Source organism: Paroedura picta, chromosome 7 (genome assembly GCF_049243985.1).
Source record: "Paroedura picta isolate Pp20150507F chromosome 7, Ppicta_v3.0, whole genome shotgun sequence".
Lineage (NCBI taxonomy): Eukaryota > Metazoa > Chordata > Lepidosauria > Squamata > Gekkonidae > Paroedura > Paroedura picta.
Window position 1 is genome coordinate 63,723,354 of NC_135375.1, and position 17,427 is coordinate 63,740,780.

Genomic DNA, 17,427 nt, shown 5'->3' on the forward strand with positions numbered 1-17,427 from the left:
GATGATGCACAACAATGAACATGAACTTTGGAGAGTATCATAATGTCAGCACAAATGCCATTTGTCAGTGTTTCATGCCCAGGGCTCAATCTGACAGAGCTTGCTGTCTGAAGGACACATTCTGGGAAAAGGCATTGTCCATTTTGTTTCCCTTGAAGTCTGTACTGAGCTCAGATCCTTCCCCTTCTGATGACCCTATGCTTGATCAGACACCAGAGATACATTCTGGGCCACCATTAATTTGGCTGCTGCCATTTTGGCTGTTAAAAAGACCCATGGCCTGCCAAAGAGAGTCTCAGTCACCATTTTCAGCTGCTTCAGTTCCTGCCCATTCCCAATTGGAACCTCCAGTAAGGAAAAGAAATCCAAACATAAAGATAAGGCTGTCGTGGTTTCTAAACAGTCCCCCCCAAGAGGTTCATGGATGACCAGGATGTTATTTGAATGCTCCCTTGCACCCCATCTCCACATTTTGACTCTCCTGCAGGATCCCTTGCAGGCTGAGATTAGGATCAATTGAGTATTCCTGCTGGTCAGATGGTGAGATTGCAACCAGCTCCATCACTGTCATGGCAGCCAGCTGGTCTGCCCTGGCACTATGTCTCACCTACATATCCCCCCCAACCCCTCCCTCTTTAGGATTTTATTTTCAGTCACTTTCTGAATAATTCCCAACACTTAATTTGCCTACAGTGCTTCAGAGCAAAACTGATGATCTTAAGTAGATTCAGCAATCCTTTTGCTATCTATTGCATCTTTTCTGGTGTGTAAAATTTTAAGAATTGGGCCATAAGTGATTCCTTCTTGTTCCTAGCAATCTATAGTTATCTTTTTTTTTATTGTTGCCTGTTCCTTGTAGCACAAGTTTCCACTGAAAGCCTACTTTCCTCATAATCTACATTCACTGTTGAGAGTTTTCCTCAAACAGCCCTCAGGTATGGCTACCTATAAATTATTTGCTATATTAGCAAATTCGGCAGTTGTGTTTATGTTGTCTCATTTTCTTTTTTTATACAGACTAGGACATGTTTGTGTGTTAAGCATAGGCAATTTCTATTAACTTTTGTTTCTTCTAGATTTGCCAGCTGCTGCCGTACATCAGCATTTGATTCATATTGCTGATATGTTGAAAGCAATTGTGGCAACTGAATGCATGAGGTAAGGTTATCTTTTTCCTATTCTTTTAAAGTGAGAATTCTTCTTTGATTGTGACAGCTTGGTACTGTCAATTGTAGTCTCTTCAGTCCTAATTTACAAATCTAAGTGCAAGCTCAAAAACAATTTTAAAATGAAATTATTAGGTATTCGGAGGCAACAATTCCTGTACAGTCACACGGAGGTCTCCCTCATTGCACTGAGGGAGCAGTTTTAAAGATGGAATTAAGTACCCCGACATTGGCATGCTTACCATTGTCATGCCTGTTGTGCAGCTAAGCACTTGTCAGCCTGCAACTTTTGAGAGCCTTAATGAAATTTTAACGGTAGTAGACAGAAAAACTGAAACATGCTTTGGTGCTGTTACAGATCTTGTAATAGCGTTTTTGAGACCTGGATTTTGCTCATCCATTTTGGCGAATGGGCTGATATGGCAGCAGAATATTTGATGGTGTCTAATGCAGAATCTTCAGATGCCTTGTTATGGCTTTTGGCATTTTACTATGATCCAAATGTTGAGAATCACCAGAGAACTCAAGCAATGGTAGGTAATGTTGGTAGAATTTAAATATGCAAAGGAGTATTGGCTGTTTAATGCATAGAATACTTTTATTAAGAAGAGAGCCAGCATGGTGTAGTGTTTAAAGAGTGGCAGACTCTAATCTGGAGAACCGGGCTTGATTCCACACAAAGCCAGTTGGGTGCTCATGGGTCAGTCACTGCTCTCAGCGCTCTCTCAGACACATCTGCCTCACAGGGGCAGAGTCTGCACTTCCTTTCTTTATTCCATTGTCAATCCTGTTGAATTCAGATCGCTTTGAACTCGGGTCTTCCTCTCCCCCCTCCTCCCCACTGAAACAGGAAAGTCTTCTGCACGTGGTTAGGGAGGCTCAGAAGGGGGGGGCTCTTTCTTTCTTTTCTTGAAGCCTCTTTCTTTTCTTGAAGGGGGGAGGAGAAGCCAAGCAGGGAGCCTCTTTCTTTTCTTGGAGGGGTGGGGGGGGGGGAGAGGATCGAAAAAGGCAGAGGAGGGAGGAAAAATCCAGGACCGACAGAAGTTGAGAGAAGTTAGGGGCTTCTCCTTTAAGGCTAGCGTGTCACATGACCAGGTGTAGCCTATCAGAGGTTCTCTACCATGGAGCTTTCTTTATTCAGGATTAACAGCAGTCTTTGATATCGCACCATAAAGCTAGGGTCACTCCGGATCAATCCTTCTTGCTGCAGAAGGAAAATTTAAATCACCCAAAATCCAAACGGAAATCGCATTCTGTGTAGAGGGCAGGGACTGAATCGATCTGGGGTTGGAATAAAAGCTCCGTGCAGTTTACACCAGAGTGTCTGTTGTGGGGAGAGGAAGAGAGGGTGATTGTAAGCCACTGAGACTCTTCCTTCATGACTTTATCTTAACCTCCACTGTCTAATGCAGGCTTTCTCAACCAGGGTTCCATGAAATCCTGGGGTTTCTTGATGACCCTGGCAAGGTTTCCCAAATGGGAGGGAGTTAATTAATTTTATTTTTGTATTGTTAAACATTTACCAGGTGATATGACTATATATGGTCATGTTGTCCCACCCACCCCACTCTCAAAATGGCCAATGATAGGCCTGGAGGGGTGGGAAGGGAAAGGGCCCCAGGTGGGCATGTACACAGCTATGTTTCCAAACCATATTCTGCATGATCGCAACTCTTCTGTAGTTTTCTGAAGTCCGAAGAATGTTTCAGGAGTTTCTCAATGGTAAAAAAGTTGAGAAAGGCTGGTCTAATGTCTTGTTTCCTAAACCCTATGGAGGAAGAGTAGAATCAAAATCTGTTCCACATAATATATTTCTGGTAAGGCCTAGGAAGAGGAGCTGATCTCATGGCTTAAGTGCACTTAACATTCACTCAGGGTGGCTGTCCTGCCCGAGTTCCTCCTCCTCCAACCAGCTTGCCTGTATGTCCAACGGCCAGCCAGTTGCCTTCCTTCCTCTACCCCTAAGCATCCCCTCCTCCTTCCACTTCCCTCGGAGGCTGCAGATTCCTGCCGCGTGAGAGCTGCCCCTGCCGGTGAGTTCCCTAACAGCTGCCTGCAGCTTTTCCAGGTCCTGCAGGGGGAGAGGCCATCTGCAGAATTCCCCCACTTCCTCCCCAATCTAGTGCCCGTTGTATTTCTGAATGCAATGGGTTTGGTCCCTAGTATGATACATAACAAGCATTGTATATACTTAAGGTGGTATATAGAGAATTCATATTGAAAAGTTTTACAAAGAAATCTAGAGGTAGCATACATCTGAAAGTTTCCTTAATTTGCCAGAATGCTCTACAGAAATCAGATACAGTGGATTATTTTGTGGCCATTTTTAATCACTTAGATCAATTTTGACTTGTTTGGAAGTCATATAAACAATCTTATTTGTCATACTTAAGCATTTTTAAAGCCCGATATAATTTTCCTAACAGCTGAATCTTATCATAGTTCAGCTGTAGTGTGAACAATTATTAGTGTCATGGCAACTAAAGTAAAGTCACCTAAATCCCTCTAGAAGTGGATCATATCCGTAGTGGACAAATATTTCATAAATTGTATTGCATATCAAATGTGATATACAAGGATTTCAGACACAGTTCTGTAAACCAAGAAACAAAACATAAATATTAATTTTAAAATAGCAATAAGGAAACTGCTGAAAGCTAAAATATTTTATTGGATTATGTATTTCTGTCTGTTTCTTGTGCTTTTCACGTAGATAATACTACAAAATATTTTACAGCTTACTTTCCTTAATGTATTGATTCTTAAGTCTGCTCCTCTTATAGCTTCAAAATCTATTTGTTCTGTCTGCTCCAAGTAGTAAAATAGAAAATGTGGTGCAAACAGCCCACCTCCTTCCTCCTATTTGTATCAGACAAGGTCGGTTCATGAGAGTTAATTGATTTGTAACTGAAATATTGTAAGGAGCTTTCAAAGAGCCTTATAGTCTCTTTTGTACAGTATAGACGACTACAGTATGCTCTGTGTTTTCCACCAATTCCTTTTATACAAAAAAGGTTAAACCCTGGCATATTGCCCTAGTGAGTAGTTTGGCAAGACTAGGGAGTGATAAAAAACTGTTTTCTTTTGTGTGTGTTCTTTCCAATCCAGAATATCTACTTAAGCAACCAAGGAATCAATTTATTTCCTGTAAATCTCACTAAATGAATGTAACTTTTTCATATTTGTTCTTTGCAATGATTCAAAACAGTTGGAAGGTAGATCGGTGTGCGAGTATCTCACAACCTTGTCCAGAACTCCAGCCCTTTCTTCCAGAGATCTGCAGGCTGCAGTTAACAGCAAAATAAGCAGAAGGCAACCTACCAACGAACTTGCCATTCATCTAATTATCAGCTTTCTGCTTTTTACTTCTAATGGACAAACAATAGCCAGAGAATTTATTGCTCATGTGAGTATTTGTTGACTACCACTGCATGATTTTTCTTCAAACTTATACATAAATCATGGGTGGGGGTTTATGTACGGATTAGACACACACACCCCATGTGTGTGTGTGTGAAGTTGGGTGAAGCGTCCAACCCTAGTTTTGGTCAATATTTATGTTATACTTCATAGTAGCCAGAAAGCCCGTTGAATAGTAGCCCGAAAGCCCATGGGCCCCCTGACGGTGCTGCCATCACCCTGCCTTGTTGTTCCACTGGCGGCTGGGCCAATGGCTGCGCAGCCAGCCAGCTGCACAAGCTGGCAGCCGGTCCAAGCTGCAGTTGGGCCAGGGCACCGCAGGTCCAAGCTGCAAGTGGGCCAGGGCGCCTCAACAGATAGGCAGCGTCTGGCCGCTAGGCTGCGTGAGCAGTTTGTGGCTGGCTTCTGGGGGTGGGTGCTCCAGGGACAGGCCCAATCCAGATGCACCCAGCTTTGGTGGGTGCACACTGATTGCTCCATGGAGCCAGAAGCGGAGTCCAGACATTCAGATGTGCCCTGGACATCGCTCCTCCCATTAGGGCTCTTCACAAATATAAGAGCAACTACTTGGTACAGATATGAGATGATATATTTCATTGTCTTGCTTCATGGTCAATGTAGAGTTTATTTATGTATAATGACCAAAATGTCACTATACATGAAATTAATTTTATCCCGTCTATAAAATATTTTGATATCTTTGGACTAATCTTTTCTTAAGGAGTCTATCATATGTACTAGTGTGGTGGCAAATGAAGGCATGGGTGTGAAGAACCTGTGGTTTGGAATGCTCATTGAGTATGGAAGAGGACTGACCTTTGGGAATTGTGGCATAGTGGTTACAGATGAGCTTTCCAGAGCCATGTCTTCAGATATGTGAAGGGAAAATCAGACGGGAGACTCTTCTTAGGGGGAGATTACATGGCAACCAGTTCCTCCCAGTTCTGTGTTAAACATCATTTCCCTTGTGTGAATTAGGCCACAGACACTGAAATGTCCCCCTGCCCTAATCCACAGGGGGTAGTCACAGTACACAGGTGTCTGCCCTGCTCCTTTTGTCTCCATTTTTTTACTGTTGATAAAATTTTGTGCCCACATGCTTCTTTCACGGTTGCTCCTTAGAAGAAGATGAGCTGGATTTTTGTACCCTGCTGTTTACTATCCAAAGGAGTCTCAAAGTCGTTTACAAAACTTTTCCCTTCATCTCCCCACAATACACAACCTGCGAGAGATGTGGGACCGTGAGAGGTCTGAGAGAACTGGGAATGGGCTGCAGTCACCCAGCAGGCCTCAGGTGTCTCAAAGCTTCCCTCCCCATAGCAGACTCTCCATGAGGGAAGTGGGTAGAGAGCCTCACTTGGAGGAAGCGCCAACCCTAAGATGAGGTCGCTCTGTGCATTGCAGTCATGACCTTAGTCAGGTTTATGCACACCTAGGTAGTGTGGAATTCCAGAACATGAACCTACACCAATCTGGCAACCTTACCTCCTCTCTGCAATGTTTTCTTGATCTGAAACAGGTCAGGGGGTGCCAGGTGGCTGCAGGGGCATTACATACTTTTGAGGCCCCACTTCCAGACTTCAAGGAATATGTTCAGACCAGGGACAGCCAACCACCAAGTGAGGCCTGGGGAACTCCTGAAATTGCTCATTTCCAGACTATAAAGATCAGCTCCCCAGGCAAAAATGGCTGCTTTGGAGGAGTGACCGTGTAGCATTGTATCCCACTGAGGTTTAGGGATGCCAGCCTCGAGGTTGGGTCTAAGAATCCCCTGGAAGTACAGCTCATCTCCAGAAAGTTAAGCTGAAGGGAAAGCTGTTTTCCCTCACATGTAAACCCTTTAAAAGGAATGCATGTGGCCCCAGACTCCCCTTGGTTGCTTGTCTGGTGATGTCTTTCCCTCTGAAGCCTGAGGCCTACTGCTGGCAACTGCAGTCCCTCTTGTTGTCCACAAGGCCAAGTTGTTGCCTAATAAAAGTGGATCACTGAATTCAACCCAAAGTCTCACTGTCTACTTTCTTGTAAAACTAACTCCACTTGAAATTCTGGGCCACTCTACACAGCAACAAGTAGGGGAAAGTCCTTCAGACATGTTAGCAACTATTTTTTCCCCTTGTTTTTTTGTGCATCTTAATTAGCTTTTAGCTTTTTTTGATAGAGCCTCTTCTGGCGCAGAGTGGTAAGGCAGCCGCCTGAAAGCTTTGCCCATGAGGTTGGGAGTTCAATCCCAGCAGCCGGCTCAAGGTTGACTCAGCCTTCCATCCTTCCGAGGTCGGTAAAATGAGTACCCAGCTTGCTGGGGGGTAAACGGTAATGACTGGGGAAGGCACTGGCAAACCACCCCATATTGAGTCTGCCATGAAAACGCTAGAGGGCGTCACCCCAAGGGTCAGACATGACTCGGTGCTTGCACAGGGGATACCTTTACCTTTACCTTTTAATTAGCTTTTACTTTTTCTGATCCTTATAACTGTTAAATGTGCTATTTGCTTCTAGACAGTACCTTTTTAAATATAATTTTATTTTTCTTTCTTTTAGTTTGCAGTTACATATGAAGTCTTCAGAGTTTCTAGTCTTCTTAGACGTACTGCACACAGAGTCAGCCAATTTGGAACAAAATATCAAAGGACTGCAAAGCTGGCAAATGATCTTTTGAAGATTCTAAAATTTGTGGATTAGTTTTTGTAGTAATGTTCAACTTGAGCTGCTGGGGGTTTTTTGCTCCCATTAGCATTTTGCCCCTACATTTGTTGGGCAGTTTGTTGCTGGAAAGCAATTTATGTTATGACATATAAATTGTAAATATGGTTGAAGATGTTGTTTATATTTCATGGCCATAAAAACTAGAACAATATATACCTGCACAGGTTTTTCGTCATGCAGTTTAATTGTTGATATAATAAATATTTAAATATTAATATTTAATAATGCTAAATATTTATTATATCTTGTTTTTTGTCTCATGAGACTTTTTAAAAAGTATGTTTTTATAATTTCTCCATATTCTTTTGGAGAGTTGGGTAATTGCTTGTTACTAATGTGTCTGTTTGAAGAAGAAAGTTACAAGCAAGTAATAGAGATTTCTGAAGCAAGTGCCTGCATCAAAAAGGTAGCCGTTCACATCCTTGTATTCAGTCTAGGATTCATTCCTCCAAAGGAAGCATAGCTGGTATTTGATAAAATAGCATTAGTCAGCAAATGTGCATCCCTGGACCAATATGAGGCACAGACTTTTGAGCAAGACAGAGAACATCAGTAAAGAGACGTGCAGTTATGGCACTGATTTTGTTTTTCTCCCTCATAATGAACTTCTCTGTACACAAGGCATCAGTCTGAAAAGTTTAAGCATAAAGTTATGATACTTCAAACTTGGTCATTTAAGAGAGGGGAAAGATAGTAGGCATGTCTGGAAATCTTTGCATTTTTATTTGCAGATGAACATACTGCCCCCAAAGTGCAATTCAGTATTTACTCATTTCTGAGTTTACTTGTTGCTTTTCTTTGACCCCCCCCCCAGCTGTGGGCAACAAAACTACTACGCCCATATATTGCTTGAAAACTGAGCAAGCTACAGAAGACCTCTAGAAAAAAGGAGGGGTTATGCCTGGCGACATCAAACTGAATGGTTAAATACAGCTGTATCATATCTTGGGTTCTATGTTGGCAATGGTTAGTGTCTGCAGCCTGGCCATTACAGACTTTTCTGCCCCAGCCCACAAGCTAATTTGTGTCTGGCTAAAAAACTGTGGGACTGCAGCTTTGTGATCTTCTGCCAGTGAAACAGTCTTAAGTCTGTTTTACCTCATTCTGGCGACCAGCCTGTTTCAGGAGCAGGCAGCTTCCCGGAAGATATGGATCATGCTGGATGAAACATCTCCGCTTGTATGTGTGAGTGGGAGGAGCAGCTGCCATTTTGGCTCTATCACACAGTAGCACAGGAAAAAAAATAAAACTCTTCTTATATTTATTCAGTGTATGTTGATAAAGGAGGATATTCAAACAAGAAAGTTTACAGATGTTAATTACTATTTCAAAGTATCTATCAGTAGCAGAGCAATATTTTGGCTTCTCTTTGGAAGATGTATTATTTTTGTTTTACACCTTTGGAACTTCAGTAGTGCAGCTAATGGACCCTAGATGTGATCTGTGCATTGCAGATTTTAGTTGCGTTACAAAAACAGCATATTGGCAGGAACTTCAAATGCCCATAATTCACAGTAACATTAACATGTGGGTCTGTTTAAGTCCACCTACTAAGTTGGCTGATGCTTGAAAATTGATGTGCTTTTCCCTTCAAGTACTTGCCTTAAGATTTTCAAAGGCACGTTCATGGTTGCAATTTCAATTGCTACCTTAGCTTTGATTTCTGGGAATTTGCATTGGGGTGGTCCATTTGAGAGCAATTGCCAGAAAGTTGTTTCTCTTGCTTATTCTGGCTGTCTTCTGTTAACCATCTGTCTAACTACAGAAAAGGAGTTTAAACCTTTAGAGCCACTTTTTGAAGGGCTTAAGTGTACTTAGACAGACGCAAATAGTTTCTTTTAATGGCCAACATTGTACAGCCAAATTGGGCTACGAACTAGATATTTTACCCCATCTTTTTAAAAAATCTGGACTAATTCCAACTGGCAGCAGTAAAATGTCAGTAGTATAGGCAGTCATTTTGCTTAAATAATAATTTCAGTATTGGGGGGGGGGGGACTGGTGAAATAATTACTGAGATTTGGCATTTATCCTGTTCTCTTTAATTTGGCTGGTAGCCTGATTGTTTGAATCACAGCATTCTGTATTATCCTTCATTAGCCAATTAATCTCCAAAGTTATGAGTGGGAGACATGCTGCTGCTATTCTCCAGATACTCCTGTGCATTCCTACATTATTCCTAGCTATTTTGGCAACTTTTTGAATTTTCACATTTCTTAGAAGCATAACTGGGGTCCGGTAAAATAGCAGTTTTGGGCTTTAAGGCACTAAGGTACTTCTCTGTTAAATAGGGGGGGAGGGTACGTGTGGACATTTTCAACCAGTATTATTTTGATAGAACATTCTCTTTCTGCCTCCATTGTGCTTTCTTAGGACTGCTACTATTTTGCTGTGCTAGCATTAGCTAACTGAAGTCCATAATGCACTGGTTGATGACATCCCTTTCATCATATAGCTTTAGAAATCCAGCATTCTTACTACAAGGATATAAAGGAAATTACCATAATGTTGATTTTTCACATCTAAATTAAGGCTGCAACCTTGTGTACACTTTGTAAAAAGCAAATGCAGCTGATCTTAGTGAGAAGTAACATTATTTGGGCACAGTGCAGAAGTTGGGGGCCAATTATAGAAACAGGAAACTCAACAAAATTTAACTTATATTCTTACTTGTCCATTTAAATTTGAAAAAGGATCACATTTTAGAGGAGCACTGAAAATGTAATGTTTGATACTCTTGCAGATTTAGGAAAACAAGTTGCAAGAACACACAATGTATAGTAAGATAAAGCTTTTAATTTTATTACTAAACATGGAACGGTATATAATTTGCGCAATCTTTTTTTCATTATAACTTGCAAATAAATGGAAACAAAGCAGTCCTATATTGTGTTTATGTTCAAAGATAAATTTCTCTTGACTCTTCATTCTCCTATATGTGCAATAAATTTTAACCCTTGGACTGTAGGAATATAGAGCATGCAGTTTGAACTGATTGGCCCTCACTGGGACAGTGCTTTTCCTATCTGCATACAATTTGAACTGATTGACACTCATTAGAACAGTACTCTCTCCCTATTGGTGACATCCCTCCCAGGGAGAGCCAATTAATGTTCTCTCCCTATCTGCTTGAAATTTGAACTGTCTGGCCTTTATTGACACACTGCTGTCTCTCTATTGGTGGCACACCCCAGGTAGGGCCAACTAGGTAGGAGTGAGTTTTCTGCACTAGTGATAGTTAAATGCTAGTGATGCTGTATTCCACCTTGCAGAAAGGCAGGTTATAACAGAAGTAGAGAAGTGAAGAACTTCCTTTGAAAAAAAAAATGGAAGACTGGAATTTAGATAACCTGATACAGATTATTTTAAAATATTAATATAGTAAGTGGCTGATTAAAAAGCCCCTAAATCTGAAGAGGGGGGCTGTTGCTGGGGGCCAGGATGGGTAACCTGCCATATAGGTAGAGCAGCATTGGAGAAACCCACACAAATTTGACTTCAGGTGGGAAATTGTTTTGTCTAGAGTGCCACTTTTATATTCTATTTTGGGGGATTGTTTTGGGTTTTTTAAAAATGTCTGCCTTGGGTGCATTTGATTTTGGTGCAGCATACCTGATAGATGATAGTGGAATGAAGGTTATGCACTTCTGGCGAACCTACTGATGCCAAAAACAGCTTAAATTATATGTTCCTGCCCAGAAATCACACTTTTAAGATAAAATGAACAAAAAGGGGACAATGGAATTTTTAGCACCGGCATTCAAGATGAATGTTTCAAGCTAGATTTCAGACTACTTTCCAAAGAACACCGGCTAGTTATGGTGTGTTAAAGGTTGGCAGTTCCAGTCATGGATCTTCAGCCACTTAATGGTTAAGAGAGTTTAAATGGAAACCTACAAGAATGACAGTAGCAGAGATGCTGTCCTTGTATTCTCTTGGTTTCCCTAGGACAAATGAAGCCGGGCATTTTGGTGCGAAGGCTATGGGTGTATGTTAAAACAGACAGTTGACAGATATTTTGGAAATCAAAATCCTCTCCTAGATAAAAGCAACAGCTTGGGCTTAAAAACATTTTAGAGCTTCCTTTTAATTTTTTATCTTTTATAATGGGACAGAAAGTTTTCTACCTCTGGAAAACCTTGTGAAATAGAGCATGATTTTCTTCATGAATAGGATCCTTTCTTAAACACATCAAAAGCTCTATGCTAACGGCCACCGCAATAGCTCAGTATGGTGCCATATGAACTCCAGATTCCTACTGAAGTTGGAAGGCTGAATCCAAGACTGCTGACAGAGCACAGCGCAGCTTAGGTAATTAAAAATGGGGGTGGGGTGGGGGTGGGGGTGGAGTGCTGTGGTTTGGGAAGCACATTAAAAAGACCACGCCTGCATGTGTATGCAGCCACAGACTGGATTAGTGCCCCCTTACAGATTAAAATTGGACTAGGGCAACGGCTTTGAACAAATCAGATGACATTGTCAAACCAAGCACAAATTAGAGGGGTCAGTTTTATGTTCATGAAGTACTAATATATAAAAGCAAGCTGCACACTGGTTACAAAAATGATGTATTTGCAAAAAAATCATTCCTGATTTGCAAAGAAGGGGGACCTGGATATTAGGATTAATTGAATCCGTTCCATTCACAGCATATGGTGTGGCTGCAATTTAGAGTGTGCTCATATTAAATCAGGATGAGAAGTTACTGCAATAAAGGAACTGAGAAAAGATGCAACTGGCACTGCAGGGTATTCCTTGCATCAATGAAAACCAACCACAGGTTTAACTCTTACCTATTTTTCATCACATCGATATTAAATGGCATAATAAAAATATAACAGGGCTTAAGAGTAGTAAGCAACAATTTATTAAATAACGGTTTAAATAACCTACAATGTGTAAATCTTAAAACAGCTGGCACTACTCAAAACAAGCACAAAAAAGTCTCTTCAAATAGAGACTAATTCTTATCAGTGAAAATTTGACCTGACTTGGCATCTACATGGCTTACCCTCACACAGTAACTCTTAGGAAGCTTGTGTTAGGCAGCAAGCTGGAACCCAGAGGTTTATGGGGGTGAGAAGGCAGATGTTTCAGTTTTATCCCACATTTCTTCTTGGTTATAATAGCTCTCTGGAAGGAGAACTACTTAGAGGTAAAATGTTTGTTGGCTGATTACTTTAGTTGGTACACAATCCTTCCTCTGATGTCCGGTCAATGAAATCCTAGAACTACCAGGGTTGGGTACATTTATAATCTCTGATTCCTGCAAGGTAAAAAACAGTAAAACTTATTACTCTAATGAGGAATGTTTGTGTGTGTGTGTGTGTTTTTAAGTGAGCTTGAAGATGGCTATTCTTTCCTGTTGTCCTTCTCAAAAAGAAGTTCTCTCAGTCAGTCTGATTTTCTGTAATGCATTCTGAGGGGGAAATTACCGCAGATATACTAGAGCAATAACTGTTACTGGATGTTCATGTGCATGTCACATGTTCCATCATAAAAACAAATATAATCTGCAAAGACAGAAGGGCCTAGCTTTCTACAATATAGAAGAAAAAAATATGCCTAAGTGACATGCAATGGTATTTACTCTCCAGGACTACTTATACAACTCCCTTAAAAATGTACTTGACCGGAAAGAATACACAGACACACAGCATGACCCTCCTTTGCAACTTGGCACTATTTCTGAAAATAGCAATAAGTGGGTTGAAGGCTAAAATGAAGCATGAGGAAGTCTTACATTTCCTGTTTGAGCAATCATACCTTGGCCATGCCTGCACACACCTCCTCAGCTCACCCACGCTACGTCCTCTTGCAGGACTGTTGTATCCACATCAGAGCATCTGTCTGTTTTATCTCATGGTTTCAGGCATGAAGTTTCTTGGACGTCTGTGCACTTAGAAAATAATCTTTTTTGCTGTAGGGCTCGACTCCTGTTCCTGCTGAACTGAGCCAGTGTGTAAAAGCAGAACTGATATCAGCTCAGTAGGCACCGGAGGACGGGTCCATCAAGAAACTGGAACAGCAGCCGCTGCAACGCGCAGCTCCCATAAGAAACAGTCATTCATTGCAAACAATACACGAAACTGTAGCAGACCCAGCAGGGCTGTTTTTAGCTAAGAAGGACACTTCTAAAATATAATGCATTTAACATAGTTACCTCAAAATAGCATGAAAAGCAAAATATATACTTTCTGATAATTACTCATTACTTTTCTATAAGTTAATGAGAATGCTTCCAATGTGGATTCTTTTCATTCTTGAGGGGAGAAAGTGATCATTCTTAGGGCTTCTTCAATGGTTGTCACCTGTAAACCAGATGCCATACAAATTTATGTTATAAAACTGGAGCAGCAAACTGACTTTTGGGAAAGTTTTCCATCTCACCTTCTCTTCAGGTGCAGAACTTAGCCACTGTGAACAAAGAGGAAATCAATCACTGTTCACCAATCAGCTAAGCTCTGCACCTTTCTAGAGAGGTCTTCATCTGAGTATAGTTTATTAGCAGCAGAAGTCCTTCAGTGCCTGTGCATGGAAGGGTAGGACTATCAACGATTCAGTCAGAGAAGCCAACGTCATGGTGGTGTGGTAATCCCTGGCAATGTGATTTTAATTTTAAGTCACAAATCAGCATGCCAGGAACCCAAACAACCAAAACAGGAAGGAAATCTGGACTGCCCCTCTAAATTCTGCAACCTGTAATAATCACATCATTCTGATAACTTGACAATCTTTACAACCCATCTTTTTCTCTCATTTACAAGCTCAACATTCTTATTTGAATAATCTGTTTCTCAACATAAACCACGTGCATCAGTTCTAAAATACCAGTATGTAAGTGCTGGTAGACTTGCCATAAGCTATTAACATTATAACTGATATGAAGAAAAGTGGCATGAAAAGACTCAGTCACATAACAGCTATTTTAACTTTTGCTTCTGAAGAAAAAAATGTTAATCTATGGGAACAACGCAAAGGACTCAAAAAAGGCTAGGACATGGCTGCCATCACCAAGACCTCAGGCATATGAATTAGGCAAGCATACTTACATTACATCATAATGTTGTACAAATATAATATTAGAAACAAGATCTACAAGATGAAGGAGGGCTAATATTTCATCATGCAAATTACCAGGTTATAAAAACATTAAACATTGGAGCAAGTCCATATTTTTTCCTAATATTCTGTAAAGTGTTCAGCACTTCTCTTCTGGGACCACTGAAAACCATTTTATATGGCAACATCTGCCTACTTTGCCCTACAAGTTGAGTGCACAAAACCCGAGGATCCGTGTCTTCAGCATTTCCAGAAACTGACTCAGCCAGAATGAGAATGCCCTTGCCATATAAGTGGGCTATAGCAGAGGTCCCCAACCCTATCACCGGAGACTGGTCAACGGTTGACAATTTTACTGAGGCTCAGGGGGTAGGTAGTCTTTTGCTGAGGGATGTCGCTGCCGCCTGAGCCCCTGCTCTGCTTGCTTTCCCATCGGCGCCCCTGATTTCCTGCCATCCCCTAGGGGGTGCTGCCAGCAGCAGCTACACAGTGCCACACCGAGGGGGAGCCCCAGCTATGGTGACCGCTGGAGCGCACCAAAGGTGAGCCGGCGGCAGAGTGGCAGGGCAGCCCCCAAGGCAGCATGCAGGGAGGAGGATGAGGAGGAGCCGCGGCCCGGTACTGAATGACCCACGGACCGGTCCCCAGACTGGGGGTTGGGGACCACTGGGCTATAGGATTCTCAGTCCTGCTCCAAGGGTAACCACATTTAATATTCTACCAGTTAAGTACAAACAAGCAAAACAGCAATTACATATTTACCATAGGGACATATATACTCAATCTCCTCCCCCCCCCCCGGAAATGGTATAAAAGGATCTGTAAGCCATGGGAGACAAACCATGTAGACTTTCTCTTCTAGTTCTAGGATAATCCAAGAATACTTGCAAGTGCCTAATTTGGATGTACAGTCTGGATTCTGTTAAATGAGTAGCCCTTCTCAGCAAATCTTTGTTCCTATGCCAGGAGTCCACCTCTTTTATGCCATGAACTGTTATCCTGCATATTCACAAAATCACTCCCATATAGGATTGGTGGTGGAAAGTACTGTCAAGTCATAGCTGACTTACGGTGACCTCATATGGTTTTCCAGGCAAAAGACATCCAGAAGTGGCTTGCCATTGCTTGCTTCCTAATTATAACTCTGCTACTCCCTGGAAGTCTCCCCTTCAAATACTGGTCAAGGCCAAATCTGCTTTGCTTTCAAGATCTGATAAGATCAGGCTATCCAGGTCAGGACCATATAGAGGCTTAATTCATAAGAGCGACATTTGGAGTATCTTTGGGGGGGGGGGAGCCACTGGTCAATTTGACAAAGTACTTTATTTTTGTTCACCAACAGAAATAAGGATAATGTTTTAAAAAGCTGTTTACTTTGACAAAGTAACAGTACGGATACATCATAAATTTGTACTGAAATATGGTGATTAATTTTATAATACATGATTTTACCATTTTATGATCCTATTTCTGGGTGTTTGACAACTTTGTTAGACTTTTGTTTTGAAAAATATTTATTTGTTCATTAACATACAGGTTCAGTATGTTGCTTCCTCAAACATAGCCTGAGGATTTAACTATCTGGAAAAAGTCATCTCATCAAAGTAACATCTCTGCCACTATTTTAGCTGAGGATACATCCATTTGGCCACGGACTGCGGCAAAACTTTTATATGCAAGTTCTTGTTGGTTTGCATCCTCATTCACCATTAATTCTCCATACAAGTAGACACCCATTGCCTGCAAGAGGAACAAAATGATCAAAGTATTACACAATTTTAGTTTGATGGGTTTAGGACAATAATAATAGTGGCTAATTTTATTTTTTAAAAATCAGTAAATTTTCATAATTACAAGGTTTTAAATGTACTGAGATTCTTTGTAGGTTTTTAAAATACATTAGCAGGATCAATGCAATAGGAATCTTAGAAAAACAATACATTACGCAAAAAAAAAGTTTGAGCAGTATCTTAGATTTCACAGAACTAATATTAAAAATCTTTCTTGCCCAGTGACAACATTTTATATTAAATAAAATACTTTTCCTTTACTGAAACTTACAGTATATACAATGCAGAAGGTAATCCCCGTGATCATCCAGGCTGCAAAAAGATATAGCTCTGAAACTCACCTATAAACTCCACAGTCTTTGAGATGAACCTTTGAATTTGTAGCACCAGATACAGCTTTTTAAAAAATAACTTCTCCTGGCTGCTGGAGCGATCCGGCGGGCAGGGGAAGGCTCCAGAGAGCCTCGGGTGGGGTGGGGGGGCCGCCGGCCTTCTGGCTGCCGGAGCGGCGAACGCGTCGAAGAGCCGCCGCCCGATCTCAGTTCGCCCCGTTGACCAGTCGGCCCAACTTCGTCGCCAAAACACTGAGCCCCAATGACCAGCCACCACAGGAGCCCACACCCTGCTTGCCAATGCAAGCAGAATGGCGCCGCGGAGCCGCACCCCATCCTCAAAAATGGCCCCTCTGGACGGTAAGCTCCCTCGCCTCTTTCTGCCTAATTGGGCAGCACGCCGCACAACAAGCTGCATTATTGATTCAGAAGCCTTCAAGATAAAAACGAGATGCTGTTTGTTTTTTTTAAGTTGGAAGACAGGACAAGGATTACTTGGATTGAATAAATAACGCTGTCTTACCCACATCAAGCCTTGAGAGGAGCCTGACAGAGCACAAGTTCAAACAAGGAAGTTATTTGCCAGGTAGTAGACCCTGAGTGCAGCTCCACTACCAAACAATCAGAAGACTTCTGACAAACTGCAAGCACTTAATAACATTTGCTTGCCAACTGTATCATGATGGAACAATTTGAGGTGAGTAATTTAACTGTAGCTTCGACAGTAGACTTTACACTTTAGGGGGGTGGGATCTGCCTTGCAAATAATTGATGCAATATCACAGTACTCCGTGTAAATATTTTTACTGCTTTGTTTGGGGGGGGGGATTGTTTCTTATAATCCTACAGAATATTAATTGTATGGCATATCTATGTACTCAATAGTATGGTGAGCTTAACTGCAATGCTACACTGTTCTATCATGAAGTTTGTATTTACACTGAATAAAGGGTT

At 41.5% G+C, this 17,427-nt stretch overlaps 2 protein-coding genes across 12 annotated transcripts in view; one reads left to right on the forward strand and one right to left on the reverse strand.

Annotated features, from left to right (window-relative positions):
• FANCC (FA complementation group C) overlaps positions 1–10,168 on the forward strand; it is a 75,794-nt gene extending 65,626 nt beyond the window's left edge. For all 5 annotated transcript variants that reach the window (XM_077344585.1, XM_077344583.1, XM_077344586.1 and 2 more), the window contains 5 exons: positions 860–935; positions 1,077–1,158; positions 1,525–1,699; positions 4,375–4,572; positions 7,125–10,168. In XM_077344585.1, coding sequence (XP_077200700.1) covers positions 860–935; positions 1,077–1,158; positions 1,525–1,699; positions 4,375–4,572; positions 7,125–7,265 — 672 coding nt within the window. In that variant the 3' untranslated portion in view covers positions 7,266–10,168. The remainder of the gene's footprint in view (positions 1–859; positions 936–1,076; positions 1,159–1,524; positions 1,700–4,374; positions 4,573–7,124) is intronic.
• A 5,537-nt stretch (positions 10,169–15,705) lies between these two features.
• Positions 15,706–17,427, reverse strand: part of AOPEP (aminopeptidase O (putative)) — a 242,045-nt gene continuing 240,323 nt past the window's right edge. For all 7 annotated transcript variants that reach the window (XM_077344574.1, XM_077344576.1, XM_077344577.1 and 4 more), the window contains one exon: positions 15,706–16,091. In XM_077344574.1, the coding sequence (XP_077200689.1) occupies positions 16,061–16,091 (31 nt within the window). In that variant the 3' untranslated portion in view covers positions 15,706–16,060. The remainder of the gene's footprint in view (positions 16,092–17,427) is intronic.